Source organism: Muntiacus reevesi, chromosome 19 (genome assembly GCF_963930625.1).
Source record: "Muntiacus reevesi chromosome 19, mMunRee1.1, whole genome shotgun sequence".
NCBI classification, from domain to species: Eukaryota; Metazoa; Chordata; class Mammalia; order Artiodactyla; family Cervidae; genus Muntiacus; species Muntiacus reevesi.
Window position 1 is genome coordinate 22,776,115 of NC_089267.1, and position 22,747 is coordinate 22,798,861.

Here is a 22,747-nt window from a genome sequence, read left to right on the forward strand (position 1 = left end):
AGAAGTTAATGTAATAATTTCAAGGACTAAGCACACATATGGATAATATCACATGTTACTCAAGATAAAAATTGATCCATATGTGTGGCTTGTGGGATTGTTTTTCTGGATATTTATTATGTACAGAATAATTATTATATTGAGTGGTGAAACTTCTAATTCTCATCTAAGAGCCTGTACACTTCCACTTTTTGGAAAAGCAAAGTTGGGGAACCCAGAAAGACACTGTCACTAATGAGAAGTTATTAGGGACATCACCTTGAACTAACATAAATGCCTTCAGTGACTAGTATAGGAATTTTATCAGATGTCAAACAGATTTTCCCAAAGTTGACTAGGCTGCTAGTTTGAAGATGATAATGATTTCATGTGCTTAAAGATCTAATTACATGTGGATTAAGAACTGCAGTTAAAATGGATGTTTTTTTTTTAAAAAAAAGGATGTTTTCTTTGACTTCACTTACATTTCACCCAATATGTGACTATTAATGCTGGTTTTCATTTCTTTTTCCTTTGTAATAATTCTACTTGTAATTATGTGCTGCATCAGGGATTTAGATTATCTGCCATTGTCTGGGGGACCAGAGAGTAAAAGTCTGGAGTCAAAACACCTGGGAAGACATGATAATCATTTGCCACAGTTGTTGTGTCCCGGTTTATTTAACCTTTTTTCCGCATTGCATATGCAGGTGTAGACCTTCTCAGTCATTGCTTGTTGAAAGGATGAAGACAATGATAAACATAGAAAATACACAAAAATTATTTGGCCACATAGGCTTGACTAGGTAAGACTGAGGACAAAGATGGTGATAGAAACCATCTCTAAGGTCTAGAAGATGGGACTATACTTCCTCCTAAGACAACTCTGTAGGGAAAATGTTTGTTTCTCCTTGGTGATATAAACTGTAGTTGAAGATAGGATTATTTTTATACATAACACATTTCACGTGGACAAGAAAAGAAAATTCAGAATAAGAAGCAGGAACACATCACTCAAAAATTTTATGTCTTGGAAGAGGAAAAGAGAATTAAGGCAAACAATCTGCATGAAGAGTACAGTTTGTAGGGAAAGAATGACCAGAAATTGGCAGCTAGAAACCAGACTCATTGCCAGCTCTTCAGAAAGCAGTGCTCTTTAGAGGGCTAGGAAGACTGGTGGACAGGATAGCTGTGTGTCCTTCCGTTGCAACAGGAAGGTTATGGTGGGTCAGGGGATTCTGTGGCACCTGTCTCCTCTTGCCCCAGGCTGGCTGTGGCCTTTCTGAAACACTGGTGAAGCCTCCAGATAGGGTGACTTCAGTTCCCCAAAGAGATCTAGAGAGTGAAAAAACATGCAGAAGAAAAGGCCAAATGTTCAAGATGCTGGAGGAACGCAACATGCAAGAAAAGATACAAATTTCGAAGCAAAGAAGGGGGAGTGATGAAATCATTTAGGGAGGTCCCTGCATCTATAACCAGAATTTTTTAATCACAATTAAAAAAATGGGATAAATATCTTCTAATACTTTATATGTAAATTTCCATCAGCTCAGATAAGGCTGGACTCCAAAAGCAAACACTGAGAAATGCAATATGTTCTGAATTCCATAGGATACACAATCCTCCTTCCTAATTCAGGAGTCTCTAAGAGTAACAACTTTTTAATAAAACAATAAAATGAACAAAACTTTAAAAACTATCAACAAATATATTTATTGTGGTGGCCTTCCCCCCTATTAGATACACTTTGTTAGAAAGTAGTATCCCTTTTAGTTCCATGTGGACAATTAAGCAGGTAAGAAGATTGTTTTTCCCCCTCCCAGTTGAGAGAGAAAGAAAACACACGACTTTGCAAACATGTTATATTTTCCTTGCTCTAGTTTTTGTTTTCTATGAAATCAGAATTTTCTTCTAATAAGTATGATTTTGTTTTTGGAAGTAAGTTACAGGTACATGTTTACAGACATATAACCCAAGGGGTAGCAGAGGCTGAATCACACAGTGCGGACATAGACTGGAGACCTGTTCTAGGTAATCACAACCCTTCACAGTTTTGTAAAGCACAAAAATCATCTCCAGCTCTATGGTTTCTTCCACATTTTGCCTTCCTCCAATCCCATACAGTATATTAATTCTGAAAATATGTGCACTCTTATGCTTCTTGCAGAAGGACAAATGAGGGCAAGAGAACCAAGCTTAAAACAGTTGTTTCCGTGGTGATAATTCCTATGATTCCAAATGCCAGGCCTTAATATCTGAGCACTCCCTAGATTTCCTGCACAAAAGAACACTGTCCTTTGAAAGGTGTTTCTCTCCTCTGATCTCTGGTGTCTTTTGAAGGGACACAGCATCTTGTGAGTTTGCAGAACTATCATTTGCTTCTTTAAACAATAGCTTGAAAACATGTTTTTATAGGGAGAAGATGTTGCTTCTCCAGCTGTCATCATTAGGTTGTTACAGCTTCTAGCCTACTGATGATTATGTACAAAATTTCTTGTCTCTTAAAAATGCACAGAAGCACATAAGAGAACCATTCAAAAGCATCCCTTCTTTGATCTTTTGGCTCTTTGTTGTTAACTACGCTTGTATGAAGAATATAGCAACTATCTGGAATGTTGTTTAGACTGAGCAGTAACTGACACGTTGTCCGTTTGTGGTCCTAATGGCTGGAGCACCTGTCCTGGGCATCTGGTGGAGATAGCAGCATTACGAGTTTACGACAATCTCACGGGACCTTCTAATGTACAGTGCTGACGGATACCGATTTCTGCTGTTTATCTTGGACCTTTCGTTTCTTCTGCTGCTGTTTGTTTTCTCGTTGCTCTGGAGTTTCCCTGCTGGGCTCCAGACCTTTGTTATCAGGTATTGCATCTTTACTTTCTTCTTTATTAGGTTTTTTTCTTTTTCTCTCCCTTCCTTTTCTTCCTGAAATGAAAGGAGACACCTTTTAAAAAGCATTCAGTCATGTTCAATTGCAGTTTTCAAAGTTTTTAAAGGCAAGTTGAATTTCTCTTAGGTTGCATACCAGGCCCATAGATATGAAATTATCTACTATTTAAATCATTCATTCAATCATACATTCAATTTTATGTAGGCTATTGTGCTATACTTTAAGCAATGCAAACGTGAAACACATGCAACGTATGATGAAGCAATTAATATTTGACAGTTCTGAATTCCAGAAGGTTCTATTGCTGTAAGTTTGGTATGAGTATAATTTTACATGATAGCTATTGATGGATAATTAATATAAATTTTCAAATAGATTTCTGGTGGTTCAGATGGGAAAGAATCTGTTTGCAATACAGAAGACCCAGGTTTCATCCCTAGGTCAGGAAGATCCCCTGGAGAAGGGAATGGCAACCCACTCCAGTATTCTTGCCTGGAGAATTCCATGGCTAGAAGAGCATGGTGGGCTACACTCTATGGGGTCTCAAAGGGTCAGACAAGACAGCAATTAATCCTTTCTTTCAAGAAACTTACTGATGTGTATATGTTATCTGACTCCTACATACAAAAGGTTCTATTTTGTTTTCAAAATTTTCCAAGTAGCAGTTACTGATTTGCATTCTGTCCCAAAGAAAGGCAATGTCAAAAAAGGTTAAAACTACTGCATATTTGTATTCATCTCAGATGCTAGCAAAGTAATGCTCAAAATTCTCCAAGCCACGCTTCAACAGTACATGAACCATGAACTTCCAGATGTTCAAGCTGGATTTAGAAAGGGCAAGAGATCAAATTGCCAACATCCGCTGGGTCATCAAAAAAGCAAGAAAGTTCCAGGAAAAACATCTACTTTTGCTTTATTGACTACGCCAAAGCCTTTGACTGTGTGTATCACAACAAACCGTGGAAAATTCTTCAAGAGATGGGAATACCAGACCACCTGACCTGCCTCCTGAGAAATCTGTATGCAGGTCAAGAAGCAACAGTTAAAACCAGACATGGAAAAACAGACTGGTTCCAAATTGGGAAAGGAGTATGTCAAGGCTGTATATTGTCACCCTGTTTATTTAACTTACATGCAGAGTACATCATGCGAAATGCTGGACTGGATGAAGGACAAGCTGGAATCAAGATTGCTGGGAGAAATATCAATAACCTCAGATATGCAGATGACACCACCCTTATGGCAGAAAGCAAAGAAGAACTAAAGAGCCTCTTGATGAAAGTGAAACAGGAGAGTGAAAAAGATGGCTTAAAACTCAACATTCAAAAAACTAAGATGATGGCATCTAGTCCCATCACTTCACGGCAAATAGATGGGGAAACAGAGGAAACAGTGACAGACTTTATTTTCTTGGGCTCCAAAATCACTGCAGATGATGAATGCAGCCACGAAATTAAAAGACACTTGCTCCTTGGAAGAAAAGCTATGACAGCCTATTACAAAGGCAGAGATTTACTTTGCTGACAAAGGTCCATCTAGTCAAGGCTATGGTTTTTCTAGTGGTCATGTATGGATGTGGGAGTTGGACTATAAAGAAAGCTGAGTGCCGAAGAATTGATGCTTTTGAACTGTGGTGTTGGAGAAGGCTCTTGAGAGTCCCTTGGACCGCAAGGAGATCCAACCAGTCCATCCTGAAGGAGATAAGTCCTGGGTGTTCATTGGAAGGACTGATGCTGAAGCTGAAATTCCAATACTTTGGCCACCTGATGTGAAGAACTGACTTGTTGGAAAAGACCCTGATGCTGGGAAAGATTGAAGGTGGGAGGAGAAGGGGACGGCAGAGGATGAGATGGTTGGATGGCATCACCGACTCTATGGACATGAGTTTGAGCAAGCTCTGGGAGTTGGTGATGGACAGGGAGGCCTGGGATGTTGCAACGTACAGGGTCTCAAAGAGTCGGACACGACTGAGTGATTGAAATGAACTGAACTGAACTGATACATCTACGTGTCATTTACTAGAAGAGAATTAATTTGCACAACAAATATGCAAATAAGGGTGAGGATAATTATATTTTAATACAAATATTTATATGTTGAAAGTAATTTTTATTGAAAATTATCTACATGCAGGGGTACCTGTGACTATGACTTATCAATAAACCTATGGTATTAGCCACAAGGGCAGGAACTTTATCTCTTTCAATGAAATGAGTAGATATTTATTGAAATATACAGGATTCCATGAGAATCTTGACCTTGAACAGGGTTTGAAGCACAGATTTATTCAGATACACAGTGTGAAACATTTTAAAAAGTGGAGTCAATACAACTTTAAAGGTTTTGATGCAGGAAGCATAGTGAAAGACTGGAGCCAGGGTGAAGAAATGAATTTCATTCTATTGGCCTTGGGTAACCATTAGCAGTTTTAGGAGAGAGTAATTTGATTAGTGGGCTTCCCAGGTGGTCTAGTGGTAAAGAATCTACCTGCCAATGCAGGAGACATAAGAGATGCAGGTTTGATCCCTGGGTCAGGAAGATCCCCTGAGGATGACCTGGCAACCCACTCCAGTGTTCTTTCCTGGAGAATCCCATGGACAGAGGAGCCTGGCAGGTTGCTACAGTCCATAGGGTGGCAAAGAGTCAGACACGACTGAAGTGACTTAGTCCGCAATTTGATCAAAGTGCATGAGTCTGGTACCAAATTAGATGAATTGTTTTTTAAATTTCAAATTAGTATATTAGCTATATTTTATTATTATGTTAACATTTTACACATACAACCTACATCGTAAAGTAATTTTGAGGGCATGGTTTAGCAATATCCATTAACACACATCCCAGTAAAAAATTACTGATTCAAATCAATACAGTAAGTGAAAACTAAGAACCAAGTATACCTGGGTGTGGAAGAAATTCTGATTGGGCGTATCCCTACATACTGAGTCATGCAGAATCTGAAATTAGTTTCAGTCTACAAAAAGTCATTTTGAACAAAAATATTTTCGAGAAATTATTTGCATGGGAGAACCAAAATATTTTCACGTCCTAAAATAGGCTGCAAATATTGAATTCAGTGGTTTGGCTTTCCTTTTCTTGAGCTCTGGTTATGGAATTCTAGGAACCAACATTATTAATACTGTATATGTATGCTCAGCCAACACAGTCTCCTTGGATTTTATGCCACAACTAGCTTTGTCTGAGACTATATTTATAAAGTCTTCCAGTTACTTTGTGAAAACTTGCCTTGTTGGGCTCAACATAAAAATCTCCAAAGTTTGGACTTTAAAAGGAGAGTAAACAAAAATAAGAATTCAGACCACGTAAATCAAATGTCAGGCAAATTACTTGGGATATGTAGAGAACAAAAAATATTAGAGTTGACCATTACGTCTAGGGCTGACTAGTCGTATTGATGAATTCCACTATTCTTTTCACTTAAAAGAATATTGCTGTATTGATAAGATTTCTATAGAAGAAATTCAGGGTGTTTTTTTTCATGCTGGCTTTACACATTTTCAGTGCTGACATGAACTTAGTAATGAAGAGAAAACTGAAAAGTTAATTTATTGTCTTGCATGTGTACTATAATTTAATTTTCATAAATATGTACAAACTGAGACAGATGCTGGTTTTTGTGGTATGTGCTTGATTTTCCAAAGAACATGGCTGAAAAGGTTAGATTACATAATATTTCCATTTGAAGAGCATTTTGGAGGTGTTCAAGTTCAACTCTAAAAATATCGTCAGTGAAATTCATTCCAAAGTTCCATAAAAACTACTGACCCTAAACAAAAATGCTATTTTTATGGAAATCATCCAAAAGTTCAGTGTTTGACATTGTTCTCTTGATGATGGTCCAACATTTTACAGCTGTGATCCCAACCATAAAAAATATGTTGTTTCTTTCTTGGTCATGGATTGATTTATATGTTTGCTAGCTACATGTGACAACATACTCAACCTACAGTGCATTTCTGCTTATTAGCAAACTGATATGATTATTTCTTAATACAGGCAGAAACATTCTTGGAAGTAGCTTGAAGCTCAGTATTAGAGTTTTATTATCCAAGGAGTAACTATTTAGTCTGGGCGGTGAGTGAAAGGGAAGGCTCTACTGAAGTAACAGGAAACGAGTACATTGTATGTTGCTGTTGCCTAACAGAGGGCTATTGCACAACAGAAAAATGAGATTATTATTTTTTACAGGCCATGTGTTAGTGGTTGGAAATGCTAACTATCCTTTTGCATAAGTAATATATTTTCCTCTTGTCCAAGAAATAAAAATGCAGAAGAGTGTCTCTAGTCCATTAAAAATCACATGCAATTTGGGAAACTCTGTCAGGTTTTCATTAAAGGGGATTTCTTTTTCTATTCTGCTGACTTTTCATTGATGTGGGCAGGAGTTATTTTTATACATTTTTTTTGGTGATTTTGCAAACTATGCATTCCAGTTATCACAGTCTTACATATACATTTGTGCTTTGTCATTCACTGATTATGTGTGTGCATGCACACACGTGCACCAGAATTGGGTTGTAGAGTGCTCCAATGATTAAAAGAATGTTCATCATGATTCCATATCCCAGCTATGAGGGCCGTGTTTGGATAGAAACCATCAAAAAGAAATTAGTCCTTGCATAGAAGTGTAACATTTAAGAACACTAAACATGACATTAGTCAGAAAAACATGGTGTTCAAATTCTAGATCTGCCACCAGCTAGTTGTGTGACTTTTGACAAGTTGATATCTCTTGGGATTAATTGTCTGATATTTAAAATGGGGATAATCATTACCACTTGCTAAACTTTTTAAGGATGCTTGTAAAGCACTTATCACAGTACATGGCACACATTAATCATGGGAGAAATTAGGGCTAATGTTATTAACTCATTATACAAACAGGAGTTAAGCCTCTATCTCTGCCAAGGAGTGTGTTAAAACCTGGAGAGATAAGTGAGAGATGGAGACAGATACAATAAATAAAGCCGCATACTAATGCAAAAATAGTAGCATGCACAAGATCTATTGGTTGCAGAGCAAGGAAAGCATTGAACTCTGCCAATGGAGATCAAACAAGACTCCCCAGATGGGGTGATGTTTAAGCTGAGCTTTAAAGAATGAATGAGAGTCTGCAGGCTGATGAGGGGAAAAAGGCACAGAAGGCAGTGAACAATATGTCAGTGGCATGAAGGCATGCAAGGACATGGTGAATCTGGGGAACTAAAGTAGACTCCCTTGGTTTGATCAGAGTCTATATATAGTATATTACCCAGAGAAACTGGAACGACAGACAGGACTTGATTGCCATTTTGGGAGTTTGTTCTGAGGACCAGTGGTACTGAAAATTGGAGGAGGGCAAGTGTCAGAATCCGAGAGCAAAGCAGAATTTGGGTGTTTCTGTGATTAGTTTAGAAAAGGCTATTTTCTATTTCAGAAACACTTCTAAAAGTAATAAGAACCCATAAAGTGAGTATGGTGATGACTGGTATTTATTTTTGAGCCTTGACTTTTAAAAGAGCAGTTAAAATTTAGCTAAAATCTCTGTGAAGACCATATTTCCACATATTATTCAATATTTGTTGCAAATCATAACTGAGTAGGTGATTGACGTTTTTGAGATTCTGAAGTTATTTTCTATGAATACAATACCGGAGTGGGTTTCTGTGCCTTCCTCCTGGGTTGGAGATCTACCCAACCCAGGGATGGAACCCCAGGTCTCCCGCATTGCAGGTAGATTCTTTACAGTCTGAGACACCAGGGAAACCCACGAATACAATAGCGTATTGTCACTTATGTAAACATCTAGGATATTCTGCAAACTGGGTTTCCAAGCACAGATGACTTTGAAAAATAGATTCCTAATGCCACTCCTGGAGATTATGAGTCAGTAGTTTTATGATGGGCCCAGGAGTTAATAACATGTTCACTCCCAGTCTATTCTGTGCAGCTACATTAAGAACCATAACTAGAGATCAATAGAAGTCCAATTTTCTTAAACATGTGCTTTCAAAAAGTTTATTTCATATCACAGCATTGATCATTTAATTTCTTATACTTTTCCCATGGATATCTGGTATGTTTTTTTTACTTACTGTAGCCATTAATTTTTAAGTCAAATTTTCTAATTAGGTATATTTGGGAAAGGCACCTATATACAAAATAAAAATTAGTTGCAGATTGTCTTTTTAAAATATGTTCAAACAAAAGTATGAACTGAAAAGAATAAATATATTAAAAAAGAACAAAATAAGTGATCTTGAATAATATTTCCTAAATTATGTATTACATATTTTAAGTTTTAAGTAAAAATAAAAACCACAGAAAATGCTCAGTTATCTTTTTAAAGGTAAGAGTTATGAATAAAAGAATTGTTCTCCTTAGAATCACAAATAGAATTTGTTTATTGAGAATTACTCAAATTAGGAATATCAGTTCACAATTTTCTGGATGTTTAGAAATATCTGTGTATGTTGCTGCTGCTGCTGCTAAGTCATTTCAGTCGTGTCCGACTCTGTGCGACCCCATAGACGGCAGCCCACCAGGCTCCGCTGTCCCTGGGATTCTCCATAGATCTTTATAAAAGCTGCTTCTTGGTGAATTTCTTGCAAGGTACCACTAAGCGGAGCTATTGAGCTTTAAGTAGCTCAACTTCAAATACTAAGTTTTCTCAGAAAGCTAAAACTGTATCCCACACTCTATGAACTGAGGACTAAATATCACAGAATCTACCACCAAGCCAGTTAAATGAGTATCTCATCAGAAGTATGAAATTAATTGTTAGGTAGTTTCTCTTTATTGGGTATGGCTGGAAATTCATTTGAGAAGCCAAGACTTTATACTTTCAAAAGAACACAAATGATGTGAAAAAGGAGTTAATCTGATGATTTTTGGACCTAGAGCTGGACCTGAATTTTATGTTTAGAGGATGAAAATTCCATTTTTTCCCCTTTTTTGGTGAAGACATCACTGAAGAAATTTCGCAAAGGAGGGGAGATTGCTACAGTATGACTTCTTCAGCAAATATGATCTATTGTGTAAATACATATTTAAAGGTCTTTGAATTGTGGGCTATATAAACACAGGACAGCTTGACCTAGTGGTGCAGAACAGAGCCGAAAGTCAACAAGGCTGAATTCCTTCTCAGCTATATTTTCACCAAGTAGAATTGACTTGAGAAATGCATTAAAACCTTTTGCGTTTTGTTTTGCTTTGTTTAACAGAACAGAAATACGTATTTCCTTTCTACTATTTTAACCTAGGAATTTATTTCAAATACAGTGCAAATATGGTATAATGGATACTCAAAATAGGCAGACAATGTCTCCAAATGGAAATTTAAGCTACCTGTTTTATCTACTCTGTATAGTTGATCCTTGAACAACACAGGTTTGAACTGCACAGATCCACTTATATATGGATATTTTTCAACAATAATACTACAGTACTACAACTTCTGGTTGGTTAAATCCCCAGATGCAGGGGAACCACAGATATGGAGGGTGACTATAAATTATACTTGGATTAACCCTCTGAAGTTGTATAAGGGTCAACCATTGTTCAATACATGAATTAGTTCAACTGTATTTCCATCTAACTTCCAAGATGCTTCTGAGTAATTACTTATAGAAAAATAATTTGATATATCATTACATGCTCTGCTAAATGCTGTAATTTGGGAAATTATCTTGAGCCCATTTTTGCAAAGATATTAAGACTGAAACAGCATTTTGGCTACCAATAGAAAAGAGTTAAAGTAAGAGGTGTTCATCTATTGTTAATGGCAGAAAGTGAAGAGAAACTAAAGAGCCTCTTGATGAGAGTGAATCAGGAGAGTGAAAAAAATGGCTTGGAACTCAACATTCAAAAAACTAAGATGATGGCATCCATCATTTTGTGGCAAATAGAAGGGGGAAAAGTGGAAGCAGTGACATATTTTTTTCTTGGGCTCCAAAATCACTGCAGACAGTGATTGCAGTCATGAAATTGAAAGACACTTGCTCCTTGGAAGGGAATCTAAGATGAACCTTGATAGCATCTTAAAAAACAGAGACATCACTTTGCCAACAAAGGTCTGTCTGTCAAAGCTATGGTTTTTGCAGTAGTCATGTACAGATGTGAGAGCTGGACCATAAAGTTGAGTGCCAAAGAACTGATGCTTTTGAACTGTGGTGCTGAAGATTTGAGAGTCCCTTGGACTGCAAGGAGATCAAATCAGTCAATCCTAAAGGAAATCAGTCCTGAATATTCATTGTAAGGACTGATGATGAAGCTGAAGTTCCAATCCTTTGGCCACCTGATGTGAAGAGCTGACTCACTGGAAAAAACCCTGATGCTGGGAAAGATTGAAGGCAAAAGGAGAAGGGGGTGGCAGAGGATGAGATAGATAGCATCAATAACTCAACGGACATGAATTTGAGCAAACTCCGGGAGATAGAGGAGGGCAGAAGAGCCTGGCGTGCTATAGTTCATGGGTTCACAAAGAGTGGGACATGACTTAGTGACTAAACAACAACAACAACAACAACAACAAATCTATTTATGTCCCATTCTTTTGGGGATTCTGTAACAAGATTGTCCTGACTATAAGGTAATGAGTGTAAATTTTCAGAGGTTAAAGAAGATAAACCCAAGCTTCCTACCATGGCACCCAGGGCGCTTATCCTCTGTGACCTGGCCCTTGCTTATGTAGTCGTCAACTTTGAAGTCTTCATCCTGCTCTCCCTAGTCACCCCTGCACATCGCTCACCATAACCCACAATGCTTACAAATCCCACTGATGCATTTCCCTAGAATGCATTCTCTAGTATTCCTGGATCTAACTCAGACTTATGTGCTTGCATGCCACACCTTCAGAAAAATCTTCCCCATTCTTGTAACCTTTTCCTCGGCTGGATTAATTAGGTCTCTCTTCTCTTTGTTCCTTAAACTCCCAATTAGTAATCCTGTTATAATAGTCAAGATGAAGATGACTTAGGCTGTCTATTTTTAGAAATACAATCTGCCACTGTTTCTACTTTTTGCCTATCTATTTGCCATGAAGTGACGGGACTGGATGCCATGATCTTAGTTTTTTGAATGTTGAGTTTTAAGCCACCTTTTTCACTCTCCTTTTTCACCTTCATCAAGAGGCTCTTTAGTTCCTCTTCACTTTTTGCTGTTACAGTGGTATCATCTACATGTCTGAGGTTGTTGATATTTCTCCTGGCAATCTTGGTTCCAGTTTGTGATTCATCCAGTTGGCATTTCACATGATACACTCTGCATATAAGTTAAAAAAGCAAAGTGACAATATACAGCCTTGATGTACTCCTTTCCCAATTTTGAACCAGTCTGTTGTTCCATTTCTGGTTTTAACTGTTGCTTCTTGACCTGCATATAGGTTTCACAGGAGGCAGGTAAGGTGGTTTGGTATTCCCATCTCTTGAAGAATTTTCCACTGTTTCTTGTGATCCACACAGTCAAAGACTTTAGCGTAGTCAATGAAACAGAAGTAGATGTTTTTCTGGAAGTCCCTTGCTTTTTCTAAAAGACCCTGATCCTGGGAAAGACTGAGGGCAGGAGGAGAAGTGGGCAACAGAGGATGAGATGGTTGGATGGCATCAGTGACTCAGTGGACATGAAAACTGCAAACTCTGGGAGACAGTGAAGGACAAGGAAGCCTGGCATTCTGCAGTCCACAGTGTCTCAAAGAGTTGAACACCACTTAGCAACTGAACAAAAACAGTAACAATTTTTAGAAATAGCAAGAGTAATGATAGATGACTAAAATTTAATGAACACTTCCAAGTGCCAGCCACACTTCTAAGAGTCAGTACTGTGTCTATAAGTTCTGTTATCACCTCCATGGAGAGATGAGGAAAACATCTTTCCAGATGAGGAAAAAGATGAGGAAAACCACTGCACTTCTCTGCCTTCACATTCTATTTTGACAGAGTACAAGGTGACATGACATCCTTGTATTCTTGTTTTATTTACACTGAGACTGATGAGGACAAAAAAACAAAAAAGAAAAGACAGTGTCCAGGTGTGCACTAACACAAGAAAACATAGAGGTTTTGTAAAGATGAGAACATACTTCCTTTACCTCTTGAAATTCCAGTTTTCTGAGCACCCAGTTGCTCTTCAGAATCTAAGAGTACTTTGCAGTAGATGTTTTGTGACAGCACCGTTCATTTACATCATGCATTACAGGCTTCTGTTTTATTTCTACAAGTCAATTTTCATTATTTCCACCCGCCTCACAATCATATAGGAGTGACATATTGTATACATGTAATTTGGAAATCATTTATATATCTCATCATTCATATGTAACTTAGAAACTTCATTTGACCTTTAAAACTACTATTACTACACTTTAACATTCTAATAGAATTTATCAGAGATTTTTATATTTAGCTACATTTAATAACATTTAATATCAGATAAAGAGGAAGAAAAACTGTATGAATTCAAATTTCAAAATCCCACTGAGGTTTGCAGGCAGTTCTATTATCAATAACTTCATTTTATGGCAGACATCATAAATAGTAATAATAACAACTTTTTAGAATCTGTATTTCCATAATACCTTAGCATAATGAACTTGCTTTTGCCAAAGCAAATATGTTTCTTATTGATTGTTGTCAACAGGTCTTTATGAATTTTTTTCTCTCCTTCAGTTGTTTAAATAGTTTCATTACTCACTGAAGATATAGGATGTGAAATTTTGAATTCGGGCTCCGTGTCCCAACTGAACTTTTCATAAGCCTTTCTCCCAAGGTAACTCCAGTCTATCACAGCGCTTCTGTTGCCCAGAATACTGCCCTGTAGACTTTCTGCACTCAAAAGGGGCATTAACTTAGAGTCCAAAGTTAAAGATATTGAATAATGCATACTACGATGCCTTCTTGTTGTACGTCATCAGTATTCATCAGTATTAAAATAGTTAAAAAGTACAAGGAGAAAAAAGAACCCTCAAATGTTTTACTATTTGCAATATGCACAATTTACCCATTATAAAACTAAAGTGTATCCTGTATTTTATTTTCCAATATTTAAAAAATACAATAGGGCATTACAATTTTTATTATATAACTATTTTAAATTTAATATTCTTTTATGTGGGCTGATTTCTTTTGAATCAACTACTTTGGTTTGAAAGTTCATTTGAAATTAGTAATTTCAGTGTACTTTTTTTTTTTTTTAAGTGCAAAATTTCTTAACTTGACTTTGAAATTCTACCCAGCACATTAGGGGAGATTACAACATTCTTGGAAACTAAATCGCGTACAATTTATGTGTCGAAAGTTTCTTGATCTAAGCATGTTTGCATAGTGTGTTTTGAACTAGATCTTGGGTCTTATACAATTTTATCTATTGGATAAGCAGGTAAACATTCTGATTTTCATCTGCTGTCAAAGAATGTGTTGGTAAATTTCAGCTTTAAATCAATTAAATTTGGTTCATTCATTCTACCGTGCAATTCACTACTAGTTTGTAAAATTGCTATTATGGCTCTCCTTGGAAAAAATTGACTCTGCATATGAGTTTTTGATTGCTTAATACACTGTTTGTGAATGTATGAGGATATGTGTATATTGCTTATCTTCAGAAATTCAGATAGTGATGTGGCCAGTACTATTTCAAAAATTGTTGAAGCCTGCCTTGTGGCATTGTCAAACGTCCTCTCTGAAAATTTCAGTTGAGATCAGTCTTCTCAAAGTATTAATGACTATCTCAGGAATGAATGGATGTGTTTGTCTTTGTTGTAGCACTCATTCTCTACCTCGTTTCCTTCCTCATGGCCCACCTTCAACTCATGGTAGCTGCCATATAGGCTACCACCTCATATAGCAAGGTAGAGAATATATGTGAGTCTGTGGAATGTTTTCATCAATTTTTTTCATATCATCCTTAAAAAAATTGATTGCAGCCATTTAAATATTTTAAAAAACACCCAATAGAATAGCCTCTTAGAAAATTCCTACCATATGCATATTGCCAAACTTAAAGTATGTAAGATAGTGTTACAGATGGGATTTCCTGCAAAATTATTTTAAAGCAGAACTCACAATTATCATTCAGACCATATTTTGAGTGATTCCTTTAAGAAAGATGAACAATTACTTCTTTAATACTTCATTACAATTAATTCTTCAAAAAGTTTCACTTTTGTGATAAATTAGTTTTCCTAATTTGTGCAATTAAAAATTAAATGTAACAATTTTAATATATCACTAGTCAACATTAAGTTGAAAATACTGCTCAAAGTGTAGACTGCGTTGAAAATCTGAGCCTTAAAAATGCTTTTTCCTAGTGAATTTTCATTTTCTTGCTTTAAATCTTTCTGGGTTGACAATCATGTTATCCCAGTCCCCACAAAACATGTCAAAGTAACAACTAAAAATGTTTCAATATGTTGACTTACCCAATTCATTTACCTTAGAAGATCAGAAACCTCAGTTATATCAACATTTGACTCTGAAAATTAACACTTGATATCTTAAACTGTTTTACATCCTTGCTTATTCCTCTCGAGAGAGAACACAGTGATAATGCATTTTCATGTAGAGCTTAGGATAACACTGGTATTTCAATTTTCCTCTTTTTCTTCAGTTAGGTGTGTAGGCTCACAGTTCAGTCTTTCATACTTGAAATACAGGTTCTGAAATCTTTTTATGGTAAATATCCACCAAATGCTTTTTTTTTTTTTTAAAGAGAATCTCTAAGCCAAGAGCACCGTCTTCATCTTTGATGAAATATAACTTTCCAATTAACAGGAAAGTCCTCCATTTCAAAAGGCTGAACAGAATGCTACTTGAAAATTCATTCCAGCTGGTTAAATTAAAGAACTGAAATAAATCCAAAGAAAGAATATTCTCTTGGCATTTATCATTTGATTTTCATTTGGATAAATTTCCATTTGCTCCAAGAACTTGTCTCGTCTCAGAATTTTGTTCTTCTGAGACAAAAAAAGAAGTGTTGATAGGCATGTTTGACTGTGCTGTACTTCCCCCCTTACCCGGATTGTCTACACGGTTGTACTGACAGTTGGAGATGGCCTCGTACTTGATGACACATTTGCAGTGATTGATTATACAAGATGTTGATATTATTCTAGTCTCTTTCATCATTTTATGTACCAGCTGACTGTGCTGTCTAATTCTCATCCCACCACATCCCACTCTTTCCTTCCTTTGAAGCTTTTTACTGCTCTATGGGGGAAAAAATGTAACTCTAATCTGGAATTACATCACAGGGGGAGAAACAACCACCAAGAATCTCATTTAGCATGTGCTACTCCACATTTTTAGTAAAGATGTCACACTCTTTTATAGTCGTAGTTTACTGTTTTCAGAAATTTATTGATTACTTATGTAAAGCTAATTTTTAACATACCTTCAGTACATCCTCAAATATTTTCACTTTTCTTTTTTGTTATAGACTTTATCCTAAACTATTGACTTCTTAATTAGCTTGGAAAACATAGAAAATCCCATGTAGCTTTTACTATATTAAAATGTGTTCTTCATTCATGCAAATAAGATCATAAGGGGCATATTTTACCTTTAGCAGATAACACAAACTATTTTAGTTCTTTTTCTCTCACTTTTGGTGCAAATATCTGTTCTGATTAGAAATACTTTTCACATTCATTTTCATGACCAACAAGACAGCACCTTGTAATTATTTCATCAACAGTAGTTACATATACTTGAATGGAATACAAACAATTTAAGTTTTTAGCAGTTGAGTGTTCACGAATCTAGAAATATCAATCCGATAATTAAGCAAGATTTGAGACCTGGGTTTGGCCCCTGGGTTGGGAAGATCCCCTGGAGAAGAAAATGGCAACCCACTCCAGTACTCTTGCCCAGAGAATCTCACGGACAGGGGAGCCTGATGGGCTACAGTCCATGGGGTTGCAAAGAGTTGGACACAAGTGAAAGACTTAACACTCACTCACTCACAGTAATATTTTACCATATCTCATTTTACAGTTTTTTGTTGTGCTTCCATTTTCACTGTACTGATGCATGTTAGGGTGGGAAAGGAGTTAGGAGGGTAGACACATGTGCAACAAATGTGTATGTTTGTGTATATATATAAGGATATATGCACATATTTATTTATAGGTCCTTTCCCACCACAGATGGAAAAGTTCTATTTTTCTGGTGGATTTAAAAATACCAATTCATGACAGAAAGCCTGTTTTCCAATTTAATTTTCAGTAAGTCTAAAAGGGGATTTAGCCAATTAAAAGAATCCTTCAGAAACTCAAACCGTTAAAATTAAGAGACATTGCTAAATTATACATGACTTTTTTTCTTATCAAACATTTTCCATATGTTAAATTAAACTTAAATTAACTTGCACCCTTTCTTTCTTTGCAAATTTTCAAAATGTTGTATGAAAAATAGAATATGGTACCCTAATATGCATTTGATTAATGCAGAAAAATTTAAATATTATATTCATTCTTCGAATACTCTTTTACATGTGGACTTTCTCTCCTAATGTCGATGTTATCATGAAAAAGCCCAATTTCCCTCTTCTTTCTTTATGATCAACTAGTTCATTTCCTTCCATTGTTTTGATTGGGTTTCTAAGTGTACATTATAAGTATTTTATATATATATTATCTACTGAATTCTGGCCTATACATTTCTAGGCCCTTTTGTAATACATCATGATATTGAATTATATTTCTATTTTTTGTAAAAGTAGTTATATATTATATATATAACATATATATAATTATATTTCTATTTTTTGTAGTAGTAATAAGTGAAAATATGGTGGGCTTATCTTTGTAGAAACTCAACCTTAGTTCTGTTTCCCTATAAAAATATTTGAAAAGGAAATACAATTCACAGAATGGGTTATTTCGGGTGGGGTGGATAATGTTGGGGCTTCCAGTAGTGGGTTCTTGATTCATTTGCATAATTTTATGCACAGAGCACTTGGAGGAATAGGGAGGCCTCCACACCCATTGCTCGGAAGAATATGGCAGTTTTGCCTTGCTTTTTGTCACAAGCCTCCTGTACACAGTAGTGACTCAATAAATATTTGTTGAAAGACTAAGTGAAAATACGAATGATGCTTTTTTTTTCTTGATTTAATGCCTGTCATTCTATTGAGGGAGAGATGGGGAAGGGCAGGCATGCACAGAGATAATTTTGGTGTTATTCTCACACATGCAAGCGTGCTGTGAGTGAGTGAAGTCACTCAGTCGTGTCCGACTCTTTGTGATGCCATGGACTGCAGCCTGCCAGGCTCCTCCGTCCAAGGGATTTTCCAGGCAAGAATACTGGAGTGGGTTGCCATTTCCTTCTCCAAAGCGTGCTGTGATTACCCAATATTTCGAACAACATTAAAACTTGTCTTAATGAATGACATTTTGGAGTCCTTTGCCAGTTAGGGGCTTCCCTGGTAGCCTAGTCAGTAAAGAATCTGCTTGCAGTGCAGGAGACTTGGGGTTGATCCCTGGGTTGGGAAGATCCCCTGGAGAAGCAAATGGCAAATCACTCTAGTATCCTTGCCTGGAAAATCCCATGGACAGAGGAGACTGGCAGGCTGCGGTTCATGAGGTCCCAAAGAGTCAGGCCTGACTGAGTGACTAACGCTGTCACTTTTCTGCCAGTTAGCCACTTCCATTTCAGTATTGGTTTCAAGTGACTACAACCCACTCATGGTCTCAGGGAACAAATTTTGCTTTGTCATGCTCTAGAAGATCATCTTTGGGACCAAACCAATGATGAGTAACTGGAGTATCCACAAGGCCGCTTCAGAAGAGACCTTGGAAGTCTAGGGTGCAGAGAGATTACAGAGGATCCGACTGCCTTCTACTGTGAGGAGGAACTTCAATTCCAGAACAGTGTTAGGGATTTGAAGGTTCTAAGGTTTTAACTGAAACTCGGAATGTGGACCAACTCCTCAGCCCCAAACTGGGAAATGGGGCCTAACAAAAATTTTTTCTGAGGCTGGAGAATAAGAGGTGATTAGGGAGAGAGACAGAGAGGGGAAACAGAGGAGGAAGGGAAGGGAAAAGTTGAAAGATGGCAAAATAACTTTTTCTTCAAGTTATCTTCTATAGCAGGCATAAATGATATGTTATTCAGTGGAGTTAGGAATGTAGCCTTCTTCTAAAATATGAAAAATGACCCTGGTTTATCTTGGCCCAGTCTTGGGCCCAATCTTTTGAACTGGTACTACAGTCTCAGAAGCTTGATTTCCTTTTGAGTTTTGAATGACTGTGGCTCTTGTTGTAATGCACCGAATTCTGCATTCAGTGGAATTCCACTATAATGAGGGGCCATTTGATAATATGATGAAACTGTCAATTGAAGAGGGCGTAGCAAGGGGAGCAAATGGCACGTGTAATGCAATTAACCAGAGGAAGTCCTGGAAAGACTTCAGCCAAATGAGCTGAAAATGAAAGAAACTGTGACAGTTTCTGAAGGAAGGAACGCCCTCTTACTCAATCTCCATGAAAATGAATATTTATTGTTTAATTGAGTATTTAAGAATCAAATAAGAAGGTCTTGGAAAGAAAAAGGCTGAATGAAATAGCAAAAAATGTTTTAAAGGAATAAACAGTCATTAATATCTCATGTTTTGGTTTTTTATCTTCTGAGAAAAATACAGAATCTTCCTGTATCCCTGAAGACCACTTGAAAGTAGAAAGGGGAATATGTGACTAATGATTGATATAAAACTTTGCCTTCTCTCCAGGGGACTTTTAGGAAAGAGGGTAGTAGTCAGGAGGTGATTGAAAATGCTGAGGAATATGGACTTCCCTGGTGGTCCAGTGGTAAGGAGTTTGCTTGCCGATGCAGGGGACATGGGTTCAATCCTTGCTCTGAGAAGTTTCCACATGCTGCGGGGCAACTAAGCCCATGCACCGCAACCACTGAAGACAGTGCCTAAAGCCTAAACAAGAGAAGCCACTGCGATGAGAAATCTGAGCCCTGCAACTAGAGAGTAGCCCCTGCTTACCACAGCTAGAGAAAGCCTGCGTACAGCAAAGAAGACCCAGGGCAGCCAAAATAGTGTTATTAATAACAATATTAATAAGTATTAATAATGCTAATAAAATATTAAAACTAATTTTGAAAATGCTGAGGAGTAAGAATATTTAAGGAAGGCAGGAATAAGACTGGCAGATTTGTCCCTGCTGGGCTAGGGCCTGGAGGGACAGGAAAGAGAATCTTTCCTTTTCCATCACACCCTGGCCATCCTTTTGTTGTTGTTTCATCACTAAAATGTGTCCGACTCTTTTGTGACCCCATGAACTGCAGCCCACCAGGTTCCTTAGTCCATGAGATTCTCCAGGTAAGAATACTGAGTCGGTTGCCATTTCCTTCTCCAGGGGATCCTCCCAATCCAGGGACTGAATCCGTGTCTTCTGCATTGGCAGGCAGATTCTTTACTGCTGAGCTACCAGGGAAGCCCTGGGCATCCTTAATCAAGTACGTTTTTGGATCCTGCAGACTTCATTGGCCCTTTTAGCTCCAGAAGACTTGAGAAGCAAAGCACAAAGGCTGTCTTGTGGGCAGCCTTCCCTGAGTATGAACAGGTCTGGGGGTGTGGGTGATGATTCTGTCCTAACAGAAAACAATCCAGTGATTTCTAAAAAATCAGCAAATATTTCAGAGCTCACCAAAGGCTCTAATAGATGGTTTTCCCTATTGCTTATAACACATAATAACTATTTGTGTTCTTTAGGTATGCTAATACATTTAACATTTTTGATTCACACATGGATTAATCACATATTTTGCTCTACTAGTTGTTAAATGTTTTGAAAATCACTCCTTGCCTATAGACATCCTTCAAGATACATTTCAAAGGCTGCTTTGTCCATGAAGTCTTCCTTAGTTATTCTCCAGAAGGTGAGTAGGGATGCAGTAAAGTCTAGCTTGTATGACCTTGGACTTTGAAGTTAGACAGATCTGAGTCTGATTCCCTGCCAAACCATTTAGTCATTGTCTATCCTTGGGGGATGTTACTTAAACTCTCAAGACCTCATTTAAAAATATGTATGAGCTTAAAAATATGTGTGGCATTAAATTAAATGTCAAGCATGTGAAATGGGTATCAGAAAATGTGCATTTTATATTTGGCTATGTTCCTTAGCAGCTACGTGACCTTAAGTGAAGTTTCTGCAACTTAATTGCCTCATTTATAAACATGAACAGATAATTCCTCTTCTTCTCACTAGTTGGGATAGGTGTGAGGAACAAGTACTTAGAAAATTGAAAAAATTATATAATTATGTTATTTATAGTTATAAAGTTATGACTCCTAAAATATGATGATGATGGTGGTGGTGGTGGTCTCTATGAAAATACAAAAGACTGGAGTAAACCAAGTCACCTTTGAAAATAGAAAAGCTCTAAAATGACTAGAATAAAACTTCAGGGGCACTTTATTTTTTAAGACTTTTGGTGGAAGTCCTTAACCCACTCAAGTCTATGTTGTTCAGTCGTTCAGTTGTGTGTGACTCTTTGCAACCCCACGCACGGCAGTACATCAGGCTTCCCTGTCCTTCACTATCTCCTGGAGTTTGCTCAAATTCATGTTCATTGAGTCAGTGATGCCATCCAACCATCTCATCCTCTGTCACCCCCTTCTCCTCCTGCCCTCAGTCTTTCTCAGCATCAGAGTCTTTTCCAATGAGTCAGCTCTTCGCATCAGATAACCACAGTATTGGAGTTTCAGCTTCAGCATCAGTCCTTCCAATGAATATTCAGGACTGATTTCCTTTAGGGATTGACTGGTTGGATCTCCTTGCTATCCGGGGAACTCTCAAGAGTCTTATCCGTCATCACAGTTCAAAAGCATCAGTTCTTTGGCACTCAGCTTTATGGTCCAACTCTCACATCTGTACATGACTACTGGAAAAACCATAGCTTTGACTATATTGACCTTGTCAGCAAAGTGATGTCTCTGCTTTTTAATATGCTGTCTAGGACTATGACTCAAGTTCATGTGCTTTAGTAAAATTAAAAAAAAAAATCTTACTTCTTATATGTCTCTCAAACATGTTACAGTCTCTTTATTCTCATTTAGTTCAAGCCTCTTACCATCTCTAGAGTATAATTTTGTACAACTAGGGACATTGCATTTTTTTTTTTTTTTTTGCTTCCAGATGTTTTCTACCCTGTTGTCAGGTTACCTTCTCAGCACAGAGGGCTGCTCTGCCCTTCTTGTTGGTCTTTTGTTTTTTTAATCTCCCTGGTTCCTGTACTTCCAAAGTTGGGAGTATGTGGCTTAGAAGGTCCTTCAGAATCTGACTCCAGGCTATTTTATTGAGTGCCATTTCTTTCCCTAATTCATCTTTGATTTAGCTAAAACCACATGTGTCATGATTAACTGATCACTGATCACATTAATCTCTCTTTTTGCTTTTGTGCCTTGGATGTCGGTCCTTAATAGAAAGCTTCTTTAGCTAGAAAAATGCTACTTGTTCTTCAAGAACCAATTATACTTTACCTCCTCTGTTTCCAGAACACCCGACCCATCTGTCTATTTTACCATTATTTGTTTACAACCAACTCTCACATGAAATTGTAAACTCTCAAGTGAGTCTCATTACAGATTTATGTATCCTCCTTGTCATTTTCACCTCTTGCATCTAGGATGGTTTCCGGAATACAGTAGTTACTCAACTCATAAAGTCAAATGAAAGGATGAATAGAGAGAATGTTCAATGCCAGAACCATGCAAAGCTGGGCAAGTGGTAATACCACAAAGCTTAATCAACAAAAGAGTTTGACAATTCTATTCATGAAAACAGATCTTATAGGACATCAAGTTATTTTTTAGACTTACTTTGCCTTTGTCACAATGATATTGCTTGGTCAGTTTCTTTACATTCTTTCTTTTTAG

General features: G+C 37.2%; 1 protein-coding gene across 1 annotated transcript in view; it reads right to left on the reverse strand.

Moving 5' to 3' along the window:
• Nucleotides 1-986: 986 nt before the first annotated feature.
• RSPO3 (R-spondin 3) overlaps nucleotides 987-22,747 on the reverse strand; it is a 93,640-nt gene continuing 71,879 nt past the window's right edge. Inside the window, exon 5 of the mRNA XM_065911673.1 lies at nucleotides 987-2,904. Coding sequence (XP_065767745.1) covers nucleotides 2,717-2,904 — 188 coding nt within the window. The 3' untranslated portion in view covers nucleotides 987-2,716. The remainder of the gene's footprint in view (nucleotides 2,905-22,747) is intronic.